The 20,635-nt window shown below is 45.9% G+C and overlaps 2 protein-coding genes across 12 annotated transcripts in view; both read left to right on the top strand.

Annotated features, from left to right (window-relative positions):
- The window catches only part of LOC110283719 (E3 ubiquitin-protein ligase TRIM39), a 529,744-nt gene that overhangs the window by 496,839 nt on the left and 12,270 nt on the right, over positions 1–20,635 (top strand). For 3 of the 10 annotated variants that reach the window (XM_029471220.1, XM_021149169.2, XM_029471218.1), the window contains exons 1-2: positions 17,127–18,778; positions 19,462–19,919. The exons of 1 other annotated variant lie outside the window; for it this stretch is intronic. In XM_029471220.1, coding sequence (XP_029327080.1) covers positions 19,467–19,919 — 453 coding nt within the window. In that variant the 5' untranslated portion in view covers positions 17,127–18,778; positions 19,462–19,466. Of the gene's footprint in view, positions 1–16,956; positions 18,779–19,461; positions 19,920–20,635 lie in introns of those variants that run through there. 6 more of the 10 variants (XM_021149171.2, XM_021149172.2, XM_029471215.1 and 3 more) reach the window with 5 other exon arrangements.
- On the top strand, positions 2,565–4,846 carry LOC110283729 (HLA class I histocompatibility antigen, A-25 alpha chain-like). 2 transcript variants are annotated; one of them, XM_021149184.2, is made up of 5 exons: positions 2,565–2,703; positions 2,945–3,214; positions 3,445–3,720; positions 4,280–4,555; positions 4,678–4,846. In XM_021149184.2, exons 1-5 carry the CDS (start codon positions 2,634–2,636, stop codon positions 4,776–4,778), a joined length of 993 nt encoding a protein of 330 aa, XP_021004843.1. In that variant the 5' UTR covers positions 2,565–2,633; the 3' UTR covers positions 4,779–4,846. The 2 variants fall into 2 exon arrangements, with proteins under 2 accessions (XP_021004843.1, XP_029327091.1); XM_029471231.1 differs by having other exon boundaries at positions 2,634–2,707; positions 3,075–3,214.

Here is a 20,635-nt window from a genome sequence, read left to right as displayed (position 1 = left end):
TACAAAGTGAGTTCCAGGACAGCCAGGGATACACAGAGAAACCCTGTCTCAAAAAACCAAGGGAAAAAAAAAAAAAAAAGAAATGAATCCCCTCTAGTTCAGGAAGGTTTGAACTCCTCTGCTTCCCAATGACAGGTGTTACAGGCCTGCACCACCATTCCCTGCTACATTAGAAGAATTCTGTTAGAGAATATTTTTAGTATTAAATAGTATTTTACACTGTCTTAGGATTTGTATTGCTATAAAGAGTCACTGTAACAGTCTCATGTTCATGAAATCCATGTCATTTAACAGAATCAGAGAAATAAGGATTCCATAGACTTACACACTTAATTAAGACCTAGTTCTCAACAATGACCTAACCATAGCACTTTAAATCAGTGGTCCTAAACATGTGGGTTGCTACCTCATTGGCAAACCTGTGTATCCAAAAATACTTACATTGAGATTAAAATACAAATGACAATTATGAAGTAGCAAAAAAGGTAATTTGACAGTTGGGGTCACCACAACATGAGGAACTGTATTAAAGTGTTCCAGCATGAGGAAGGTTGAGAAGCACTGCTTTGGATAATCCACTGAGTCACATATGCCAGCAGCACTGGGAAGGCTGTTAATAAGAGATCAGAAAACAAAACAGGTGATCACCAGGGAATCACTCAAGCTGTTCCAAGACTCCCAAAAGGAAATCCTCCCCTCCAGGCAAATCATAGGCTGCAGAGTGCTGGAAGCTGACATCTCAAAGCAGCATTTCCTGCCCTGAGCCCAGAGCCTCCAACCAGGACTGAATTGTGACCAGCCAGGACTGAACTCAGAGTCACATCACTGGAAGTGGCATGAACAGAGGTTTTGCAAACTGCACAGAACTGTACAGCAGCCAGTCTAGACTCTCTTCATTTACAGGTAGTGGATCTCATTCCAGATAGCTGAATAAAGGACCTGCCTAAGGAACAACTATTTCTCCAAAATGTTGAACCTGCATCTGCTGCCACACAGGGCTGGTCCTGCCCAGCCTGAACTCCTTTGCAATATAGTTAGAAATGTATTGTTCCTCCCACAGCATAAAAACAAACAAAAAAATTCCATTCATCAGCAACTGATCCCTTACCTAGTTGACTACAACAAAGATAATATCTAAGCTCCCCAGATAACATTAGTGATTTTGGACACTTGACTTCTGACTTCTTCACTGACAACTTAAGGGTGGTTTGTCTTTTGTTGTTGTTTTTTGGTTTTGGTTTTGGTTTTGGTTTTTTGGTTCTTGGTTTTTCAGGACAGGGTTTCTCTGTATAGCTCTGGCTGTCCTGGAACTCACTTTGTAGACCAGGCTGGCCTCGAACGCAGAAATCCGCCTGCCTCTGCCTCCTGAGTGCTGGGATTAAAGGCCTGCGCCACCACACCCGGCCGATGCCTGAGGTTTTGAAATTTTTACTGAAAGGACTTTGTCAAAGAATGTTCTACTTCAAAATAACATTCATTAACTTGGCATCCATTCAGTGTCCAAGATTCTCCTACAGATGTGAATGCAGCCAATAATGAAGGATTCAATGATGTTTGCTGTCCTCAGTGAGAACAACCTTGAGGAAGTACCACCTGTGCCCATTTAGTGACTTATCAATGTGAAAAATTAACAATTACCCACTTGGTGGGCAAATTCCTTTTATTACAAGCATTTTGGAGCCAGTAGCATGGATGTCTGAGTGCTAGGCCAGCCTGGTCTACATAGCCACTTCCAGGCCAGCCAGGCTGCATACTGAGATGATGTTTCAAAAGAAAACTAACATGAAAGGCCCTTGCTGCTCTTGCAGACGACCACAGCTGATTTCCCAGCCCTTGCGTCAGGCAGGTCACATGCTCCTTAATGCCAGATCCAGGGTTTCCAACTATCTCTTCTGGAGCCTATGAGTTCTTTGCACACACAAAGAGACTCACCAAAATACATACAAATAAAACGGAGCCTTAAGATTGTTTCTCCTAAAATATACCTGTGAACCTGCATTTTTCTCTGTTTCAAATATAAAAAAAAAAAAAAATTCTAGAAGGAAGACACAAAATCCTATGATCTACAGTGGGGAAGCTGAAAATAAGGACTCCAAAAAAATATTAAATATCCAAAAGGTTCTTCTGGCAGCATCATTTCGTTTCGGGAAATTGTTCTTTCTCTTTTCATTCAGCTTACATGCAATTAGTTATCAATATCTGCATTGAATGAAAACTCTCAAAACCTCCAGTTCCTACCATGATAGACATGGATTAATATAATCCACACAAGCACAGTCACCACAGAAGGATAAACAAAGTCTAAGCATGTATTAAGATTCTGACATTGAAACATTTGACAACCGCTGACTTACTGGCCTCTAGTCAAGGACTCAAGGATATTGTGACCTGAACCAGAAAGATAGACTTGTGCTTAGACACAGATGCCAGAGTACCAGGCTGCAGAAGTGGGTGCAAGATGGGGAAGCAGGACTCTAGAAATCACTGACCCCCAGGAATTAATCTCTTGAAGGCCCACTCCATCAGGTCTACATCACTACCCTTGGGAAATCTAAGAGAAGCCAATCAGCATCAGCCACATCCGGGTTATAAAGAGATACCAGTCCCCATTGAGACTCCACTCATCTTGAAAGATGATGAACCCTGGACCCTGCAACTTCCTCCTCCTCTTGGTGGCCTTGGACCTGACCCAGTATTGTGCAGGTGGGTGCGGGGACTGGAGGGAATTGGATTTTGGGCGAGCAGAACACAGCACCTGGAATTCTCATCTCTGCATCTTCTCCCTTGCATAACCAGACCCTTCCTGATCCCCGAGCTGGATCACCCCTGACCCTCTCCTGCTTGTCAGGTCCACAGACACACACCACCACCCCTGCTCTGCTCCCTACCAACCTGCTCTGGGACTAGGCTGAAGAGCCAGGGTCTCGATGTGCCCCACCCACAGGCTCACACTGGCTGCAGACTTTCAATATTGTGATTTTGAAGCCTGGCATGTTGGAGTCCCGGTCCATCCAGGTCGGCTACATAGACTCCATACAGTATCAGGGATTTGACAGCAAAGAACCGACTGCAAGGATGCAACCTCGGGCTGCATGGATGGAGCAGGAACCACCTGAATATTGGGAGAAGGAGACAGCACAAGTCCTGCGCTTGTCACTGACAAACCAAAGACTTCTTAGGTACATGGTGATGTTCAATGAACAGAGCAAAAAGGGTGAGTCATCTCAGGGCTGAGGTCATAAGCCCTCAATGTCCCCCTGGTCTGGCCCAATAAGCTCCACTCTAGGTCCCCAAATCATAGATTCAGCCATAGTCGAAGGGACCCCTGGAGACCTTTGACCTGAGAGAACCACAGACTGTGATCTGGTTAGGGGTTTAGTTGGGGACAAATCCCGGGATGGAAGAGAAGCCTCACAGTGACCAGACTTAATGGGGGTGGGGCAGATTATCACTTCCTGCAGGAAGTGTTTGGCTGCAATGTGGCTAATGATGGGAGCTTCCTCGGTGGTCACTACCGGTTCACCTACTATGGCTTTGATTACATCATCCTGAATGAGGACCTGAACTCCTGGACAACACAGGGAGAGGCAGCTGAAAGCATGAAGACAGACTTGGTGAATGCAGGCTCAGCAGAAGGCTGGAGGACTTACCTGCTAGGGGAGTGCACAGAAAGGCTTCTTAGATGCCTGGAGCTTGGAAAGGAGACCTTGCTGCGTTCTGGTAAGAGAGGCCTTTGACAACCCCTTCTGCTTTCTGACATTGTAGCTCCTGCCTCCCTGAGGCCTCCTCCTCAGCAGGGAGCAGCTGGAATGCTTACACTGTCTTGCATCAAAGGGGAAAGAGAGCTCCTCGGTGTCCTGACTCAACATGAGAGAGGGACTCTCCAGAGGATTCAGCCTTCTCCCATGACAGTTCAGTGTGTCCATTAAGCAGCAGTTCCCTTCCATCTGCATAGTGCATCATGGCCTCTCTCAGGCCTGATCACTGTCCATGCACGATGGCATTGAATGGCTGACTCCAGGGTTGCTGAGTCCCTAGACCCCCTCCCCAGTCACAGAGAGAAGTCTATTTGTCTAGTATTTCCTGTTCTGTGTTGGCTCATGGTTATTGTAAAATAATCCAAGGAATAGATCATCCAGAACCTGAGTTTACGCTTCTGTGTGGACTCTGCTCCCTCCCTCATCCAAGTCTCCCATCCTTTCCAGGAATGATCCCATGAGCACTGCTCAGGCCCCTGGAGGAGTGCAAAATACATGAATTTTCCAATTGTTCCCATCAGATGCCCCCCAAACACATGTGACCCACCAAGTAACACCTGAAGGGAATGTCACCCTGAGGTGCTGGGCCCTGAGATTCTACCCAGCTGACATCACCCTGACCTGGAAGAGAGATGGGAACAACCACACTCAGGACATGGAGCTGCCAGACACCAGGCCTGCAGGGGATGGAACCTTCCAGAAGTGGGCAGCTGTGGTGGTTCCCCCTGGAGAAGAGCTGAGATACACATGTCATGTGCACCATGAAGGGTTACCTGAGCCTCTCACTCTAAAATGGGGTAAGGAGTGGGTGTGAGCACATATACTGCTGTCAGGAATTGCATGAGCTTTTTGATGAACTACAGCAGGATCAGGGTTGATAGCTAGGGTCAGACTCCTCACTCTTCCTTTCTCTCCTCAGAGCCTCCACAAACCATCCCCATCATAGCAATTCTCATCGGCCTGGTTCTTGGAACCTTGGTGGTAGGAACTGTGGTGATTTTTCTGGTGTGGAAGAAATAAAGGTAAGAAAGGGCAGGGTCTAATTTCTTGTCTCCCTAGTGATCTCAAGGCCAAAATATAAAAGTACCCTGCCTCATTAGAGAAAAGATGTATCCAAAGGCACTGGGGCGTATGTGCTGACATTAACTCTATCATAAAGCATAAAGGAAATAATAGAAAGATTTATTGCCCTCTTGATGGAGGTGATGGAAACCTGATTCTGATTCCCCACAGAGAGAGAGATGTCACACAGAAGGTCCCTGCTGAGAACAGACCTACAAACGCCAGTTAGTCCTCTTTACATACAATCTTCCATTGTGTTTTCTTCTGTTCCCTGAGCTGCAGTAACAGTTCAAGAAACTTCCCTAGCACCCCCTCTTGTTCCCTTCCCCTCTCCCTCATCCCCTCTCCTGCCTTTATCTCTCATTCCCTGCTCTTTATCCCTCTGGGATAAATAAATCTCTTTTGTGCTTGAGAAAAAAAAAAAAAAAAAGAAAGAAACTTCCCTGGGGTTTGACCAAGGGATTTTTCCACTCCCACAATATGACTGCTTCCACAGTCTCTCACTGGCTGTGTTCTTCCTACAGGTGGGAAAGAGGCACCTCCTAGATTTCAGCTGCCAGTAATTAAATGGAAGTTGGTTACTGAGCCCCTTGCAATTAGGGAAGACAAGTACCCATTGTGTGTGCTCACAAATTTTCCCTCTGGGTCCTATTGCTGTGGGCCCTTAACAGGTCTGATGCTGTACTGCCATAGGTATGGACAGTGTCCAGAGACCTGATGCATCTCTCCCAGTGGGATAGGAAGTACTCAGATAACATATTCCTGAGCTGGGGTCACTTGCTAGACTGGAATTGTTATTAGTATAGATGCTTGTTTGGTATCATGGTTTAACAATCACCAATCAGAATTTGTTCTTCATTATTTCCTTCTATAGTGTGAGATACCTGCCTTCTGTGACTTCAAAGGGTCCTGACTTTTCTTTCAATGGCTGGCATCTATGTCCAGGTCTCTGTTTCCTGTCAGTATGACTAAGGAAGTGAGTTCAGCCCAGACTCTCCACGCTGACCTGTATGTCTTCCCCAGTCATCTCTCCTGATCCAAGAGATGCAGGTCTGGCTGACCTCCATCAGAGACTCACCTTTGGGCTCCAATGTGCTGTAAATTTGTTCTTCCTTGTTGAACATGTGTATTTTGTCCCTGCTTCTAAGGAGGACAGAAGTATCCATACTTTGATCTTCCTTCTTCTTGCGCTTCATGTGATCTGTGAATTGTATCTTGGGTATTCTGAGCTTCTGGGCTACTATCCACTTATCAGAGTGCATACCATGTGTATTCTTTTGTGATTGGGTTACCTCACTCAAGATGATATTTTCTATTTCCATCCATTTGCCTATGAATTTCATGAAGTCATTGTTTTTAATAGCTGAGTAGTATTCCATTGCATAGATGTACATTTTCTGTATCCATTCCTCTGTTGAGAGATATCTTAAGTCTCTTGTGAACACAGTTTTATTTACTCCTGTAAACTGGGCATCTGTTGGGAAAACTTTCTCCTGGTGGGGGACTAAGCAATGTCTACCCCTGTTCTCATAGAGTGTCAATGACAAATCAAAAGATTGAATCTCTGTGAGGAATTAATAATTTTCTTGAGCTTATTTAGAGAGCTTGTATGAGAGGTTGCTGACAGAAGTGTAAGTAAATCTAATGTATAGACCGGATGGTCTCTACCTTCCAGAGATGGATTCCTTTCCCCATCCTCTATATTCCCCAGCCTATATACTGTATCCCTCCTGAGACCCCAAGGCTATGTGTAATAAAAAGCAGATGTGGAGCTCTGAATCAAAATGGCCCCCATAGTTTCATATATTTGAATGCTTAGTCACCAGGCAGTGGGACTCTTTGAAAGAATTAGGAGGATTAAAAGGCATGGTCTTGCTGGAGGAAGTGTTATTGGGGGGTTGGGGGGACTGTTGAGGTTTCAAAAGACCATGCCAGGCCCGGTCTCTTTCTGCCTGTTGCCTGCAGGTCAGCATGTAGCTCTCAGCTACTTCTTCAGCACCATGTGTGCCAGTGTACTCTGAACCATAATAATAGACCAAGCCTCTGAAACTGTAAGCAAGCCCCCAGTTAAATGATTTCTTGTTTAAACGTTGCTGTGGTCATGGTGTCTCTTCACAGTAACAGGACAATGACTAAGACTTCAGAATTGCATACTACTGGCTGAGAGAAGTGGCTGGATACTCAGCTGAGGAACCAATGGCCACCTCCATCTATGAGGTAATGTCAACAGTCAACAAACCCAGCTGCGTGCTCGTTTGTCCTCACATGCAACTATGCTCCTGGGTATTCATTAACTCATGAAGACAGTTTGGCTGGGAAAATAGTCCTGTACAACAAGGTCACTTACAGAGGCCTGGGTGAAGGTTCAATACAAAAACGTGAATGATGATTCCAAGGCAGCTTCAGCACCAAAAGCCCAACTTATAGGCAGCTTAGCCAGCCAGAAAGTCTCCTCTCCCAGCAATTGCTTACTGTTTTTATGAACAGGGAAAAAGGCTACGGAACCCTACGTGCTTTAGGAGCCTCCTGAGCTTGTAAACTCCATTAGCTTCCTGAGTCCTATGAGTCTCCCTCCTCCACTCAGAGGGAGCACTTCCTTAGAGGATATGACTGCACAACACTGAGTCAAATAAGGCTCTGTCTCAAAAAGTCAAAACAAAGGCCTAGGAAGATGGTTCAGCAGATAAAACATTCACTGAGCAAGCATGAGGATGGTAGTTTAGATCTCCAGAACCCATATAAAAGCCAGTGGGCACAGCTGGATCACCAACAGCAATCACGGTCCTCTGGGATTGGAGGTTGAGGAAATCCAAGGGCAAACTGGCTGGATAGACTGGATAGTCAGTGAGCTCTGGATAAAATGAGAGGCCATGCCTCAGCAAATAATGGGAATTCTGATTGAGGAAGACACTCAGTGTCAACTCTGGTCCCCACGTGCACATTACTCACACACACATTTGAACACACATACCCATGCACATAGTACACACATATTCATGCAGAAAAAAAAATGAAACCAAAAACGATAATGTGACTTAGGTTTTATTTGATTGGAAGGTACAGTCCATTAATCAAGGATCATCTCGGGCTGGTGAGATGGCTCAGTGGGTAAGAGCACCCGACTGCTCTTCCGAAGGTCAGGAGTTCAAATCCCAGCAACCACGTGGTGGCTCACAACCATCTGTAACGAGATCTGGCGCCCTCTTCTGGAGTGTCTGAAGACAGCTACAGTGTACTTACATATAATAAATAAATAAATAAATCAAAAAAAAAAAAAAATCAAGGATCATCTCTTCTAAGGAAACTAAAAGTAGTCCCTGGGCTGATGATTCGGTGGGTAAAGGTGCTTGTTGCCAAGCCTAAGGGTCTGCTGCATTCAATCATCTGATGGTGGACGGAGAAACAGTTCCCCAAGTTGTCCTCAGACCTCCATGCAGGTGCTGGTATACAGCACTTATTAAGCCCAAGATGAGTGCCCAGTCTATGAGAACTCTGTGCCACAGCTGCCCATCGTCTACATGGCAAACAACTTTTATAGCAGGATACACCAAAGGTCTAAAAGGCCAGTATGGCTAGCAATGTTCTAGTGGAGGAGAAGACACTCAAGCACAGAAAGTGTTCCTACAGGACATGTGAAGTGCTAGGTGATGGGTACTACAAAATGTGGATGTGGAACAAGGAATGTTATTTTACTGGGGTGCTCAGCATAGGCCCCACTGGGAAGGTGGACTGTAAAGACCTGAAGGACGTGGAGGAATCTGTCAGGTGTCTTCAGGAAGTTGTTTCTGTGTTTGTTATTTGTGGCTATTGATATGTTGTTAATAAGCAAGAGGATCTTTCAGTGCTTACACCACAGGACACCAGCCTATGTTCTAGGGAGAAAGTGGCTCCAGGCATGTGTTGGGTAGTCTTATGGAGAGATGTGAGGTATAGCCAGGTCTTACAGGTCTGGAGGATAATAGAAGCAGCCTTGCTTAAAGCGAGGGCATTTGAGTGAGGTGGAAGGGAAAAGTGTAGGGCACAGTCTGGCCTTCCAGGCTGGACATGACAGCCACTTCAACTGGCAAGTGAGCAAGTGAAACAGCAGAAGGGACTGAATTCTCCACACAGTTTGAAGACAGGCCTTACAGTATTTTTCAATGCATTGGTTCTATGGTACAAACAGAGAGGAACAGAAGACGCTGATGTCATGGTGTAATTGAGAGACACCGTCTCCCTAGGCATCTCCCTTCCAGAGTCTGAAGGGCCTGGTGCACAGAGGAAATGGCAGGCGCTTGCTGTACAAATAAATAAAATACTGAAGATGAAACTAGAGAGCTGCGAGGAGTGGCATCAAATTAATGACACTTAAAGCCATTTCAATTCATGAGAGCTAAAGAAAATGTTGGTTACAGGAGAGAAAAACAGTGCTGACTGAGCTCTGTGCTCCAAAACAAGTGGTCTGATTAGATCAGAGGTGGCTGCACCATTCTGGTGTCATGCCAACGATAGCAGAAACAACAGGAGTCGCACAAGAAACATGAAAGCCATCTTCCGGTGAGGAGAAGGTATAGGTTAGAGGAGGGAAATCAAAGGGAAATAACAGAATGGAAAAAAAAAATGAGAAAGGGAAAGGAAAACAAAGAAAAATAAGAAAGAGTAAAAAAGAAAAGTTTGGTAATCCTAGCGCTTGAGAGGCAAAGGCAGGCAGATTTCTGAGTTCGAGGCCAGCCTGATCTACAGAGTGAGATCCAGGACAGGCAGGGCTACACAGAGAAATCCTGTCTAAAAAACAAACAAACAAACAAAAACAAAAACAAAAAGACTAGAAGTGAATAAGAGGAGAAAGAAATCGAACTGTTGTGTGTCTTGAGAAAAGAGGAACAGACATCTATTCATTCTAGATTGGGCATCTATTCGTTCAAGAAAGACAAGAGATGATCCCGTTGGTGCAATATCAGCTCAGTGTTACAGTGCAACCAAGCGCTTTCTGATTAGAAATGCAGCACACTGAACCAGTGAGTTTGCTGGGGTGTTCACAGTATTGTTGAGGGTTACTTACGGGACCAAGGATGGCTCAAAGGCAAAAGCATCCCTGAAAACTCCACCCCAGCACAAGCCGAATCCTTATCATTCCCACCCAAACAACAGGCAATGTGGCTGGCTGGAGATTCTCTTCTCCCCAGCAAGCCTGACTGCTTATGTAATCTGTGGGGAAGTCTTGTAAATCTTGACAGTTTCAAGAGCTCCCAGAGGCCTCTCTCCAGAAGAGAATGTTCCACACCTATACAAAACCCTACTCCATCTGGCTCTTTCCTTCTCTTTGTGCATGGTGGGTGATGTCTCTAAGCCTTGGGTGTGGGAGATATGCAACTTCAATGCTCTATGGCTAAGCATTGTGATGCCATAATAAAACTGTTCTCAGAGCCAGGTGTGGTGGCCCACACCTTTAATCCCAGCATTTGGGAGGCAGAGACAGGCGGATTTCTGAGTTCAAGGCCAGCCTGGTCTACAGAGTGAGTTCCAGGACAGCCAGGGCTACACAGAGAAACCCTGTTTCAAAAAACAAAAACAAAACCAAAAAAAATTGTTCTCAGGGACCTAACCAATTATGAATCTCTGAAGAACTCCATCACTGCCTCTAGAATGAGTAAGGCTGTGGGTAAAAGGACACTAAACACCATTACACACCATGGAGGTGAGGGGTGTGATGGGGATAAAAGAAAAGCCTTGTTATGTAGCCCAAGCTGACCTCACAGCAACCCTCCAGCCTCAGCATCTTGATTGCTGGGATTATAGATATGCATCACCATACCTAGCTCTGCTAAGGAGAAATCTTTTGTGAAATGAAGACTTAGTTAATGTAGCAACATTATTCTGTCTTGTCTACTTCTATCACCTAGCTTGTCACAGTAGTACAGCCCCAGACCTTAGAAAGTCTAAGAGGAGAATCCTGAGCTTGAGGATAGCCTGGGCTACAAAATGAGACCCAGTTTCAATCAAAGGTCACAGCTACCCCAACTTTAAGCAGACACACTTTGATCAGCAACTATCAACACCAAAGCAAGAACTCCTACCAGAAAGATTACAACTCACTAAAGCCTCTGGTGATTAGAAATTTTAGCAACAACATATTCAACCTGTATAACAGGAAGAAAAAGATAAGTTGTGTAATTCATTTGATTATAAATTATGCTCAGGAGGTAGTTATTGACATCAGAGGGCAGACAGGGGTTACTAGCTTTCTTTCTTTGAGGGAAGGAGCACACCTTTAATCCCAGCACTTGGGAGGCAGAGGCAGGCGGATTTCTGAGTTTGAGGCCAGCCTGGTCTACAGAGTGAGTTCCAGGACAGCCAGGGCTACACAGAGAAACCCTGATGGGGGGAGGGGGGGGATTAAACCCTTTGAGGGAGTGAATGTTGAGCAAAACATAGAACAACTTTTTTCCCCAAGCAATAAATTCTATTAGCTCTTTAAAAAAAAAAAAAAAAAAGATGTATTTATTTATTTATCATGTGCAGTGTTCTGCCTGCACACCAGAAGAGGGGGCACCAAGATCATATTACAGATGGCTGTGGGCCACCATGTGGTTGCTGGGAATTGAACTCAGGACCTCTGGAAGCACAGTCAGTATGTTCAACCTCTGAGCCATCTCTCCAGCCCGAACAACTTTACTGTGTAAAGGATTATCCTGGTTATATCCTAAGAAGAGAACTGTGACACTGCAGTAAATTCCACAAGGATAGAAATGTCAGTCCCTCCTCCCAGCAAGAGCAGTGGAGATGCAGGAAATAATGTGGATCTGGTCTGTAGATGGACCTAGAGCTCTTCCTAATGAGCTCTATCAAAGCATGAGGAAGGAATTATACAGGGATGCAGACTATGCCAGAAAAATGATAGAGATGCCACCAGGAAAAAAGGAAAGACTGCCAATGGCATATGTGAGGAAGGGATGTGGCAGACAGTGTAGGAGATACTGAGCTGAAATGTCCACTAATACTTTGCTTAGGTGGGAAGTTGGCAGAGGGACACTTAGGAACAATGTCTGGGCTGGAGAAATGGATCTGGATGGGACACATATGAAAGGTATTAGACCTAAGGAAGTGATAAGGGAGTGATGGCCACAGAGATACAAAGAACAAGGACAGAGCCCTATGCTCCGGTGTCAGCAGTGGGATTAGAACCCACACCAAAGCAGACTGCCTCATTCCAGTGCCACATCCAGAAGGCACCGAGAGCAGGAGTCACAGCTTTCCTGTGCACAGCAATCACCAGGATGTCACTACAACCTGCTGAAAGTCAGCTGTCAAGTGAGAGAGCCCATGTTTGTGACAAGGTTGGTCTAGATCCTGCTGGTCTCCTGATGATTCCTACAGTAACAAGGACATAGAACAGGATTCCCAGGCCCTGAAGTGTCTCCTCTAAAGACTGCTCAACAGGCATTCTGGAATTCAAATGCCTAACAGTTGGGACTGGACTTGGGGAGAGACCTGGGTCCTTTTAACAACTCACAAGCATCCTAGTACTCGGACACATGGGGTAGCCAGTGAGATCAACAATCAAGTGTAACGAGAAAAATCTAAAGCTGCCCCTGGACTCCTCACCATGGCAGCAAGTGTGGCAGCTCATTAACTGAATGACAACGAGCCTGTATTTGGACATATTTGGATAAAGCAGTCACTAAAGGCTGCTAAACAGCAATTTACATGGTCACGTTTTTACATTAGATGTATTTCTTTCAGATGGACTAAGTGCTAGGAAAACTGACAGCTAAGTGGTCGGTTAGGATGGAGAAGCAAGCTACTGTTAAACAGGACAGAGTAGCACCCTATAAAATGCACACACATCCTGAAGTACTTTCTTGGCCAAAACAGAGGAAGTTGTCTAGGATAAATTAACATGTGTTGCCCAAAGACCACTGAAATTACCAAGAGGCCCTTATTTAACTAGAGGGAAAGGAACATCAAGGGACCAAAGCTGAGATCCCAGGACCTGATATATGTTTGGACACTAACCAAATACATCCCATCTCTGCTTCCCCCACACCACCATTTCACTGTCCCTGCCACCGATCTCACCTGGCTTTGCCTCTTCTTTCCAGAAGAGCTGAAACACACCCTACCATATACTTACTGAAATCTAAGAGCTTTTTGCACATGATATACCAGAAACTAAACCTTACAACTTCTCAGCAATTAGGGATTCAACCATGAGAAGCTGCTGTGAATGGAGAAGAGACCAGCATGGAAATGTGACCTGGTTCACCAATTTGAGGGCTTGAAAGCAACATTAAATATGAGGATATCATTACAATGGTTTACATTACCGTTAGGCACACCCCTGCCCAAAGTTTAGGGAAAGCTGAAAAAGTGCATCAGAAATCCCTCACTTGGGAGGATGTCTCAAACTCCAACATGGAACTAGCTCAGAAGTAAAAGTCTGTTTAGCCAAAGACCAAGGAGCAGAGCAATTTTAAAAGGCATAAATCTTGCAGGAAATCTTGAAAGAAAGACAAGAAATATCCAGCTCATGAAAGTGAAACCTGAAGACACTGAATCAGCCAAGGCTGGCAGCACTTTAAGATATCCACATTGCCACCAAGTTTCAGATGTAAAGATACACATTCAAACTCAAGGGAAAAACATTTCTATGAAATGAAGCCCTTCACTGAAAAATGTAACAGCTCCATATGGTACGACACACTGTCGTTTTGTTTTTTTATTTTGGAGTTTCCCTGGCAATGCACAAAGCTTGACAAAACACTGTTGCTATCCTGAAGACAAGAAAAACCGAATAACCAAGACAACCCTAACTCTTTAACCTTTTAGAGAGCTATCCAAGTAGACTGAAATCCCCACCACTCAACTTCCCACGACAGAAAAAGAGCTCCTAGAGACCAGGTGTGAGCATCACTCATGGAAGCGCCCAAAGTGCAACAGGGAACATGCTGACTGGAGTGTTAGTTATTGTTTATTTATGAACTGCTACATTAAGTACAGCAAGAACTTCTGGGAACCCCAGACACAATGGTAATTCAAACCTATTTGCCTTTTCCTCCATACATTTCAAAGGACACTCAAAAGAAAGATAGGGACAGGGGCAGATGATAGAAAATTCTCAAAGATACAGGACTAAAAGGGGAGGGGACAAGTCCTCCTAACAGAAAGGTATACAATGGGAAAGGCCACACTGGGATATTTTAAGGGACCGTGATAAAAGACTAGTTTCAAGCTACTCTGTTAGAAATAAGGTGTTTATTAACTGTAGCAACTGCTGCAGTTTATAATCCCTAATGGACAAATATGACAAAATGAAGTGGAGGAAAAATTAATAATTATCAAATTTACTCTTACAATCACTGGCTACAATGAAAGCAGAGCAAAAACAACAAAACAACAGAACAAAAAACAACAGTAAAGACAATTTTTTTAAAGTCAATTTGTTGTATTTGACATTTGTGGTCCTAAATCTTTGACCTCAGACACTGCCTGTTTTCTGACATTAAAACAGTTTTGAAGTCTTTAAGTATGAGGGGTTAAATATGCATCTCAGGTGTAGTAGCCAACCCCTGTGTTCTCTAGTACTGAGGTGAAGCAGGAGGATCGAACTTCCTACTGAGCTCAAGTTCAGCCTTGACTCCATACAATGCTACCTCAAAGGAGCCAAAACTGCACCGGGTTTGTGAAGAACTAAAACAGAAGAACCACTTCCTCTGAAAGGAGGGCACACATTCAAATACACGCAAATATGATGAATGCCAACTGTTGCAGGAAGGAGAGAGAGTGTTTTGTAGTGGCTTCCTCTGAGATTAAAACCTTGCACCATGGAGGGAAACTTCCTAAAACAAGAGGTTTACAGAGATGTAAAGCAACAAGACATTCTAAAGAGAAGTGAAGTGCTACAGGGAAGCACCTTAAGAAACAACTCATGGCAGCTTCAGAAGTCCAAAATCCCTTCCTCCCGAGTATATTACGAGTACATTAACAGTAGACACTGCTGAGAGCCACTCTCAGACCAGACCAGCAGAAGCAGGTGACGACTGGAAGAAATAAGAACAAGCTGCCTGGAAGATGCGCACACTAACTGGAAAGACACCCTCAGCCTGTTTATCTGTGCAGTGTGCTCCAGGTTTCCAGCTATGTGAGCTGTCAACTGCATGGGGGCGGACTTCGGTGACATCGTGTTGTCTTTGAGTTATTTCTGCTCCTGTAAGTAACTCCTCACCCATATTCCTCTAAATAACCCCAGTAAAACTCATGCTTCCCCACATCAGTCTTCAGTGGTACTCATACTTTGGTCCGTGTCAGTTCGTTGAGATGAGCAGACATGTGTTTATCTCCCCAGAAAAGGTCTGTCTCACAACAGAGGGACAAGCTACCTATGCATCCAGTAGTATGAATGTGCATCCTAGCATTAACTCCTCCTGAGTCCATTACATCTGTACCAGCAGACGATCCCTCCACATCAACTCATTCCCTCCACAAAAATCTTCACCATCACAGATTTATGGCACTTCCAAAAACAACAAGTGTTAGCATTTTGTCTAGGCTCTGCCCCAGTTACCTCTCTTGCTCTTACTCTGTCCTATCCAGCCTCTTCCCCCTCTCTCCCCACTGGCCTCCCCCTCTCTCACCATGTGCTCTTGGCACTCACGGCTGGCCTCTACTTCTCTTTCTTCTCTTCTCTCCTCTCTTCTCCCCTCCCTCCCACACACCTTTCTCTGTCTCTACTACCCTCTCAACTCCCCTCCCCATTCCCTGAAAAAACTCTATTCTATACTGTCATCGTGGCTGGTCCCTTAGGGGGAAGGGATGCCTCAGCATGGGCCTGCAGAGGTACCCCTCCTCCCACACCTGACTACACCTCCACCAAACATACTCCTTCTCTCCTTATCTTTTTTTAAAACACAACAAGGAGGCCATAGTGCAAGTCTGGAGTCTCTCCATAAACACCATCTGCTCTCCCAGAGAAACTTAAGCCAAGGTCTTCAAAGAGAAAGAAGTAGGCTTTGGTTCCCACCCAGTGTTTCCTGAGCACAGGATTTGGTCCTCCTGGCATCCTAGATGCAGGAGCAGCAAAGCACGGAACTAGACCGGTTTTCTACACTCCAGCTCCAGCCAGGGAAAGCGTTTCGCTAATGTCAGCTGTGGTGGCTACTCCTGGTTGTCAACTTGACTTTATCTGGAAGGAACTACAACCCAGAATTGGAGGGCTCACCTGTGATCCAGATCTTGAGGCTGGAAGACAAGTTTCTTGACATGGAGATCTTAAGGTACAGTGGCCAGGAAGTTTAGGACCAGGCAAGGCAAGCAGTACACGACTTAAATCTCAGGAGACAGAGGCAAGGTGATCTCTGAGTTCAAGGTCAGCCCAGGAGAAAGCAAGTCCCAAATCCAAACAAGGTGGTACACACCTTAATCTGGGCCACACCTTCTGCTGGAAGTCTACATAAGGACATAGGAAGAAGAAAGATTCTCTTCTTCACCTGCTTGCACTTACTTGCCAGCACATCTGTTGGAACCTACTTTTACAGAAGACCAGCTGAAAGAACTAGCCACGTGGGACTGAGCAACTACTAGATTCTTGGACTTCCCATCCACAGCTGCCCATTGCTGGGTTAGCCTGTAAGTCATCACGATTAATTATAGAGAGAGAAACATTCACTAGGTTCTGTAGCTCTAGAGAACCCCTAGCTAATACATCACCCAACCGGAAGAGATGAAAAGGCGCACCTCGGTCTGCAGCCAAGATAACTCACCTACTACAGCTTGCCGGCTAAATTGCCAGACCTCAGCCAGTCGGAAGTGACGTGCCAGCATAGACTCTCAGGTCAGCCACGTAATACACCGCCGCCTTAAACAGCAACCCTCCCCCAGAATTGACCCGGAGACCGGGAAAGTGTGGCCCAAAGCCCACAGCCCGTAGCCGCCGAGGCCTCTGCGGTTCCCAGCCCCAGCGAGGACCAGCTTGAGCCTCTGCGGGCTCGCTGACAGCGCAGCTCTGCCAGCCCAGAAACGGCGCGCTGCCCGCCATGGGGTTCCGCGTCTCGCCATGCGCATGCGCGGCCCTCAGTCTCCCTGGGACCGCTCCGGTCACCTGGGCGCCAGCACCTCAGCCACCTGACGCGGCGGGTTCCCTCTCGCCCGGTAAACTAGCCGCGCAGGCCCTCGCCTCCGGCTCTCCGCCCGCCGCGGGCCCGACTAAGCCCTGGCAGGGCGGCTCGGCCCCGCGCAGCTGTCTTCCATCGCCGCAGCGCGGCTTCCGCTTCCGGCGAGTATTGTGTGTCGCGCCGCGGGGCGGGGGTGAGGGGAGGAGGAAGGAGGGAGGCAGTGCTCCGGCGGCTCCGCGCCCGGCACTCCGGGACCCGGAGCCGGGAAGGTAGGTGCTGCGCCGCCGCCACAAGGGTCCCGCAGCCGGCTCCAGCGAGCGGGCTCCTCTTGCCGCGGCCCTACGCCCGGCGACCGCGTCAGCCGGCCGGCGCGCAACCACAGCTGCCTCCGCCCGCCTCGGGCCCGGAGGACGTTTGCCGCCCCGGCGACGTCAGCGCGTCCGGCGTTGCTTGGCTACCCCGCCGTTCCCCTGTCCCGCTGCCTTTGGTCTCCCCGGGTGAAACTGACGCAGTCATCGCGGGTCTGGGCTGCGACATGGCAGCGGGCATCCCACCTTCACGTCACACCTCTCCCTCACTTAGACACTCATCCGTTCCTCCCTGCAAACCACGACGTATTGCCCCCTCACTCTGGTCCTCACGCTCCCGATATGGCAGGAGAAGATGGAGAACGGGTGGGACAGAGTTGTGGCCAGTGCTTGAGAGAGGCTCCTGAGGTGGTACCCAATAGTGATAAAAGGCAAAACGTGGACGTCTCTAACGCTATTACTTCCACTGAGATCGAGTAATGGAGAGTGAGAGGAAGGACCAAGCCAGAGGAGCACAAACAAGGCCATATTATGGCTGCCCTCTACACCACCACCCCCAGCTCCAAATCCTCTCCGTTCTTTACTAACCTTGAGCCCGTTTCTCTCTCATACCATCTATTGCTAATTAGAAACATGCAGGTCTCTCAAGTGTGAATAGTTTTAGGTGAGGATGCCACTTATCTGTAAGATTGAGGAGGAGGAGGCTAAGTCACTAGTCAAAACTGGATTCTAATGGGCAGAGAAGAAATCATCCAAGTGGACTTATCTGGATCAATTCTTTTCTCCATTAAAAGGGGATAAGTTACCAACTCCTACTTAACATCATTCCATTTGTACCACCAGTATACAGAAATAATCATTGTTGCCCCAAATTCATTACATAGCCACTTTTCTGTCGATGGGTAGATCTACCAAATTTCCATCTTTTTGGGGGCCCCTTTTGGGACAGAAGGAAAGTAGGGGGTTATGGGACCAGATAAATTAACTTACGTATTGGCATCTTAAGAATGGAGTGTGGACCAGCTAAGAGTGCTTTGGCTGTCTCTTTCCATACACTTATTCATTTATTGAGACCAATAAATATTTATTGGTTATATTTAATTTAGGCTGGCCTCGAGTGTGCTGTATAATTAAGGCTGGCCTTGAGTTCCTGAGGCTCCTGCCTTTGCCTCCTCAGTACATGTGCTACTTACCTAGTATTAACCATACCTGGCTAATTTCCTTCCTAATCACTGACTATCTAAGGAGTTAGTTATCAGTAGTGACTTTGAAAGACTACAGTCACCGCTGAATGTTTAGAATGTACTTGCCAACTTTCTCTCCAAGAAGCTGCTGCCCTCAATGCACTCAATGGTGCTTCCTTAGAGCTGATATGTATCTGTTGCTTTGCAGCCATTCCAGCTGCACACAAATAGAAATGCGGTGAGTGGCAGGAGCATCTTCAAGAAGAGAACGTTCTTCCTTTGGGCTAGTTTGGGGAAAGGAAGAACCATCTCATGTTTTCCCTGAAACAGTGTGTTACTGTAGTGTAACTCATTAAGAGGAACAGCAGACAATCAAGGTTAGACTCTAAAACAATAAAGTTTCTATGATGTTAGAAGAAGTCGTTTGGGGTTCTTTGAAATCGATGCAGTACTTGTATATGAAGTTCTTTAAAGTAGTAATGAGTTCTAGGGCTGATAGTCATTTTTAATAGATATGTAGGTATATTATTTGTTTTACAAGTCTTACTCTATAGCCCAGACTAGCCTCATTCTTGTATTGATCCTCCTGCCTCATAGTGAGCCACCATGACCAGCTAAAATCTTAATACTTTGGTTTCTTTGACATATCTCATTTCCCATGGTTCCCTCCCTGTTTAAAATAAGATCTCTGTAATTCAAGCTAACCTAGAACTCATTGTGTAGCCTAGGTTGGCCTTCAGCTAATGACAGTCCCCCTGTCTTGACCTCAAAAATGTTAGGGAAATGGTTTTCATTCGCCACATCAGGTTCCTTTTCATTGCTGGTATTGAGAAAGCAGAGGTAAAGAAATTCTGGGCACTGCTGATATTTGCTGACTCAAAAATAATAACAGTGATGAGAAAAAGTCACAAACACTGTAAATAGACCAACGGTTAAAAAGGTGGAAATGGGAGAATACCAAGATAGGGCTACATCTAGACCTCTGGCTTACTGGGAGTTAATGTCAGGAAACAAAGTAACCCTCCAACTAACACTTCTTTCCTCTCTCCCTGCCTCCAAGTTATAATGGCAGAGACAAGTCTGTTAGAGGCTGGAGCCTCTGCAGCCTCCACAGCCACTGCTCTGGAGAACCTGCAGGTGGAAGCAAGCTGTTCTGTATGCCTAGAATATCTGAAGGAGCCAGTTATTATTGAATGTGGGCACAACTTCTGCAAAGCGTGCATTACCCGCTGGTGGGAAGACCTAGAGCGGGACTTCCCTTGCCCTGTCTGTCGGAAGACATCCCGATACCGGAGTCTCCGGCCTAACCGACAGCTAGGCAGTATGGTGGAAATCGCCAAGCAGCTCCAGACGGTCAAGCGGAAGATCAGAGATGAAAGCCTCTGCTCCCAGCACCACGAACCTCTTAGCCTTTTCTGCTATGAAGACCAGGAGGCTGTCTGTCTGATATGTGCAATTTCTCATACCCACCGGCCCCACACCGTCGTGCCGATGGATGATGCTACACAGGAATATAAGGTAGGCAGCCAGGCCCATGATGCCAGGGTGAAGTTGGGGAGGGCAGCTGAGAATATACTCTGAGTAGTCCCTTCCCAACTGTATACATCTGGTCAGTTGTCCTCCATTGAGAACAGTGAGGAGTACCCTAAAACTTCTGTAACTTACTGCAATAATATTGAGTCTTCCAAATATATCAGATTTTAAATAAATGAGTGGAACCACATGATCTGAAAATATTTTAGAAGAACTAAAAAAGATTTTGATTTAAGCCTTTTTACTTAGGATGTAGTTCTTTTCCCCATTTGTTGGAGGTAGCTAAAACCACTTGAGACTGATATCCAGCAAACTGTGCTGAGCCAGTCTGCATCTTCCCATAGAATGGGTAACAGCATTTAACATTTAAATCACTAGTGAGGGCACATGGTAAATATTTTACTAATAAAAATCAAAGATGTTACTCCTAGGACTCTGCTTAACATTCTGCTTAACAAAATCTTGAAATATATTTAAGGTTATTTACAATCAAGTTTTATTTTGTTTCTAAGTAGTTAAATTTGAATAGAAGCACGGGTTAAGGGTATCAAGGCAGGCGTGGTGATACAACACACTTGTAATCCCAACACTCAGGTGGAGGAGGCAGAAGGATCAGAAGTTGGTTATTCATGACTCCATGTCAGGCTGCTGGAAACCTGATCGTAAAATAACAATAATAAATAAAAGTGCAAAAGGCAGCT

Source organism: Mus caroli, chromosome 17 (genome assembly GCF_900094665.2).
Source record: "Mus caroli chromosome 17, CAROLI_EIJ_v1.1, whole genome shotgun sequence".
Lineage (NCBI taxonomy): Eukaryota > Metazoa > Chordata > Mammalia > Rodentia > Muridae > Mus > Mus caroli.
Note: the sequence above shows the minus strand (reverse complement) of the source record. Positions and strands in the feature narration are given on the sequence as shown.

What these genes read in the sequence shown, in the direction of transcription:
- LOC110283729 (XM_021149184.2), top strand. Translation starts at nt 2,634, where the DNA reads ATGATGAACCCTGGACCCTGCAACTTCCTCCTCCTCTTGGTGGCCTTG. An exon ending in CCTGACCCAGTATTGTGCAG is followed by an intron (nt 2,704 to 2,944) that starts GTGGGTGCGGGG and finishes CCCCACCCACAG; the next exon opens with GCTCACACTGGCTGCAGACT. An exon ending in GCCTCTCACTCTAAAATGGG is followed by an intron (nt 4,556 to 4,677) that starts GTAAGGAGTGGG and finishes TTCTCTCCTCAG; the next exon opens with AGCCTCCACAAACCATCCCC.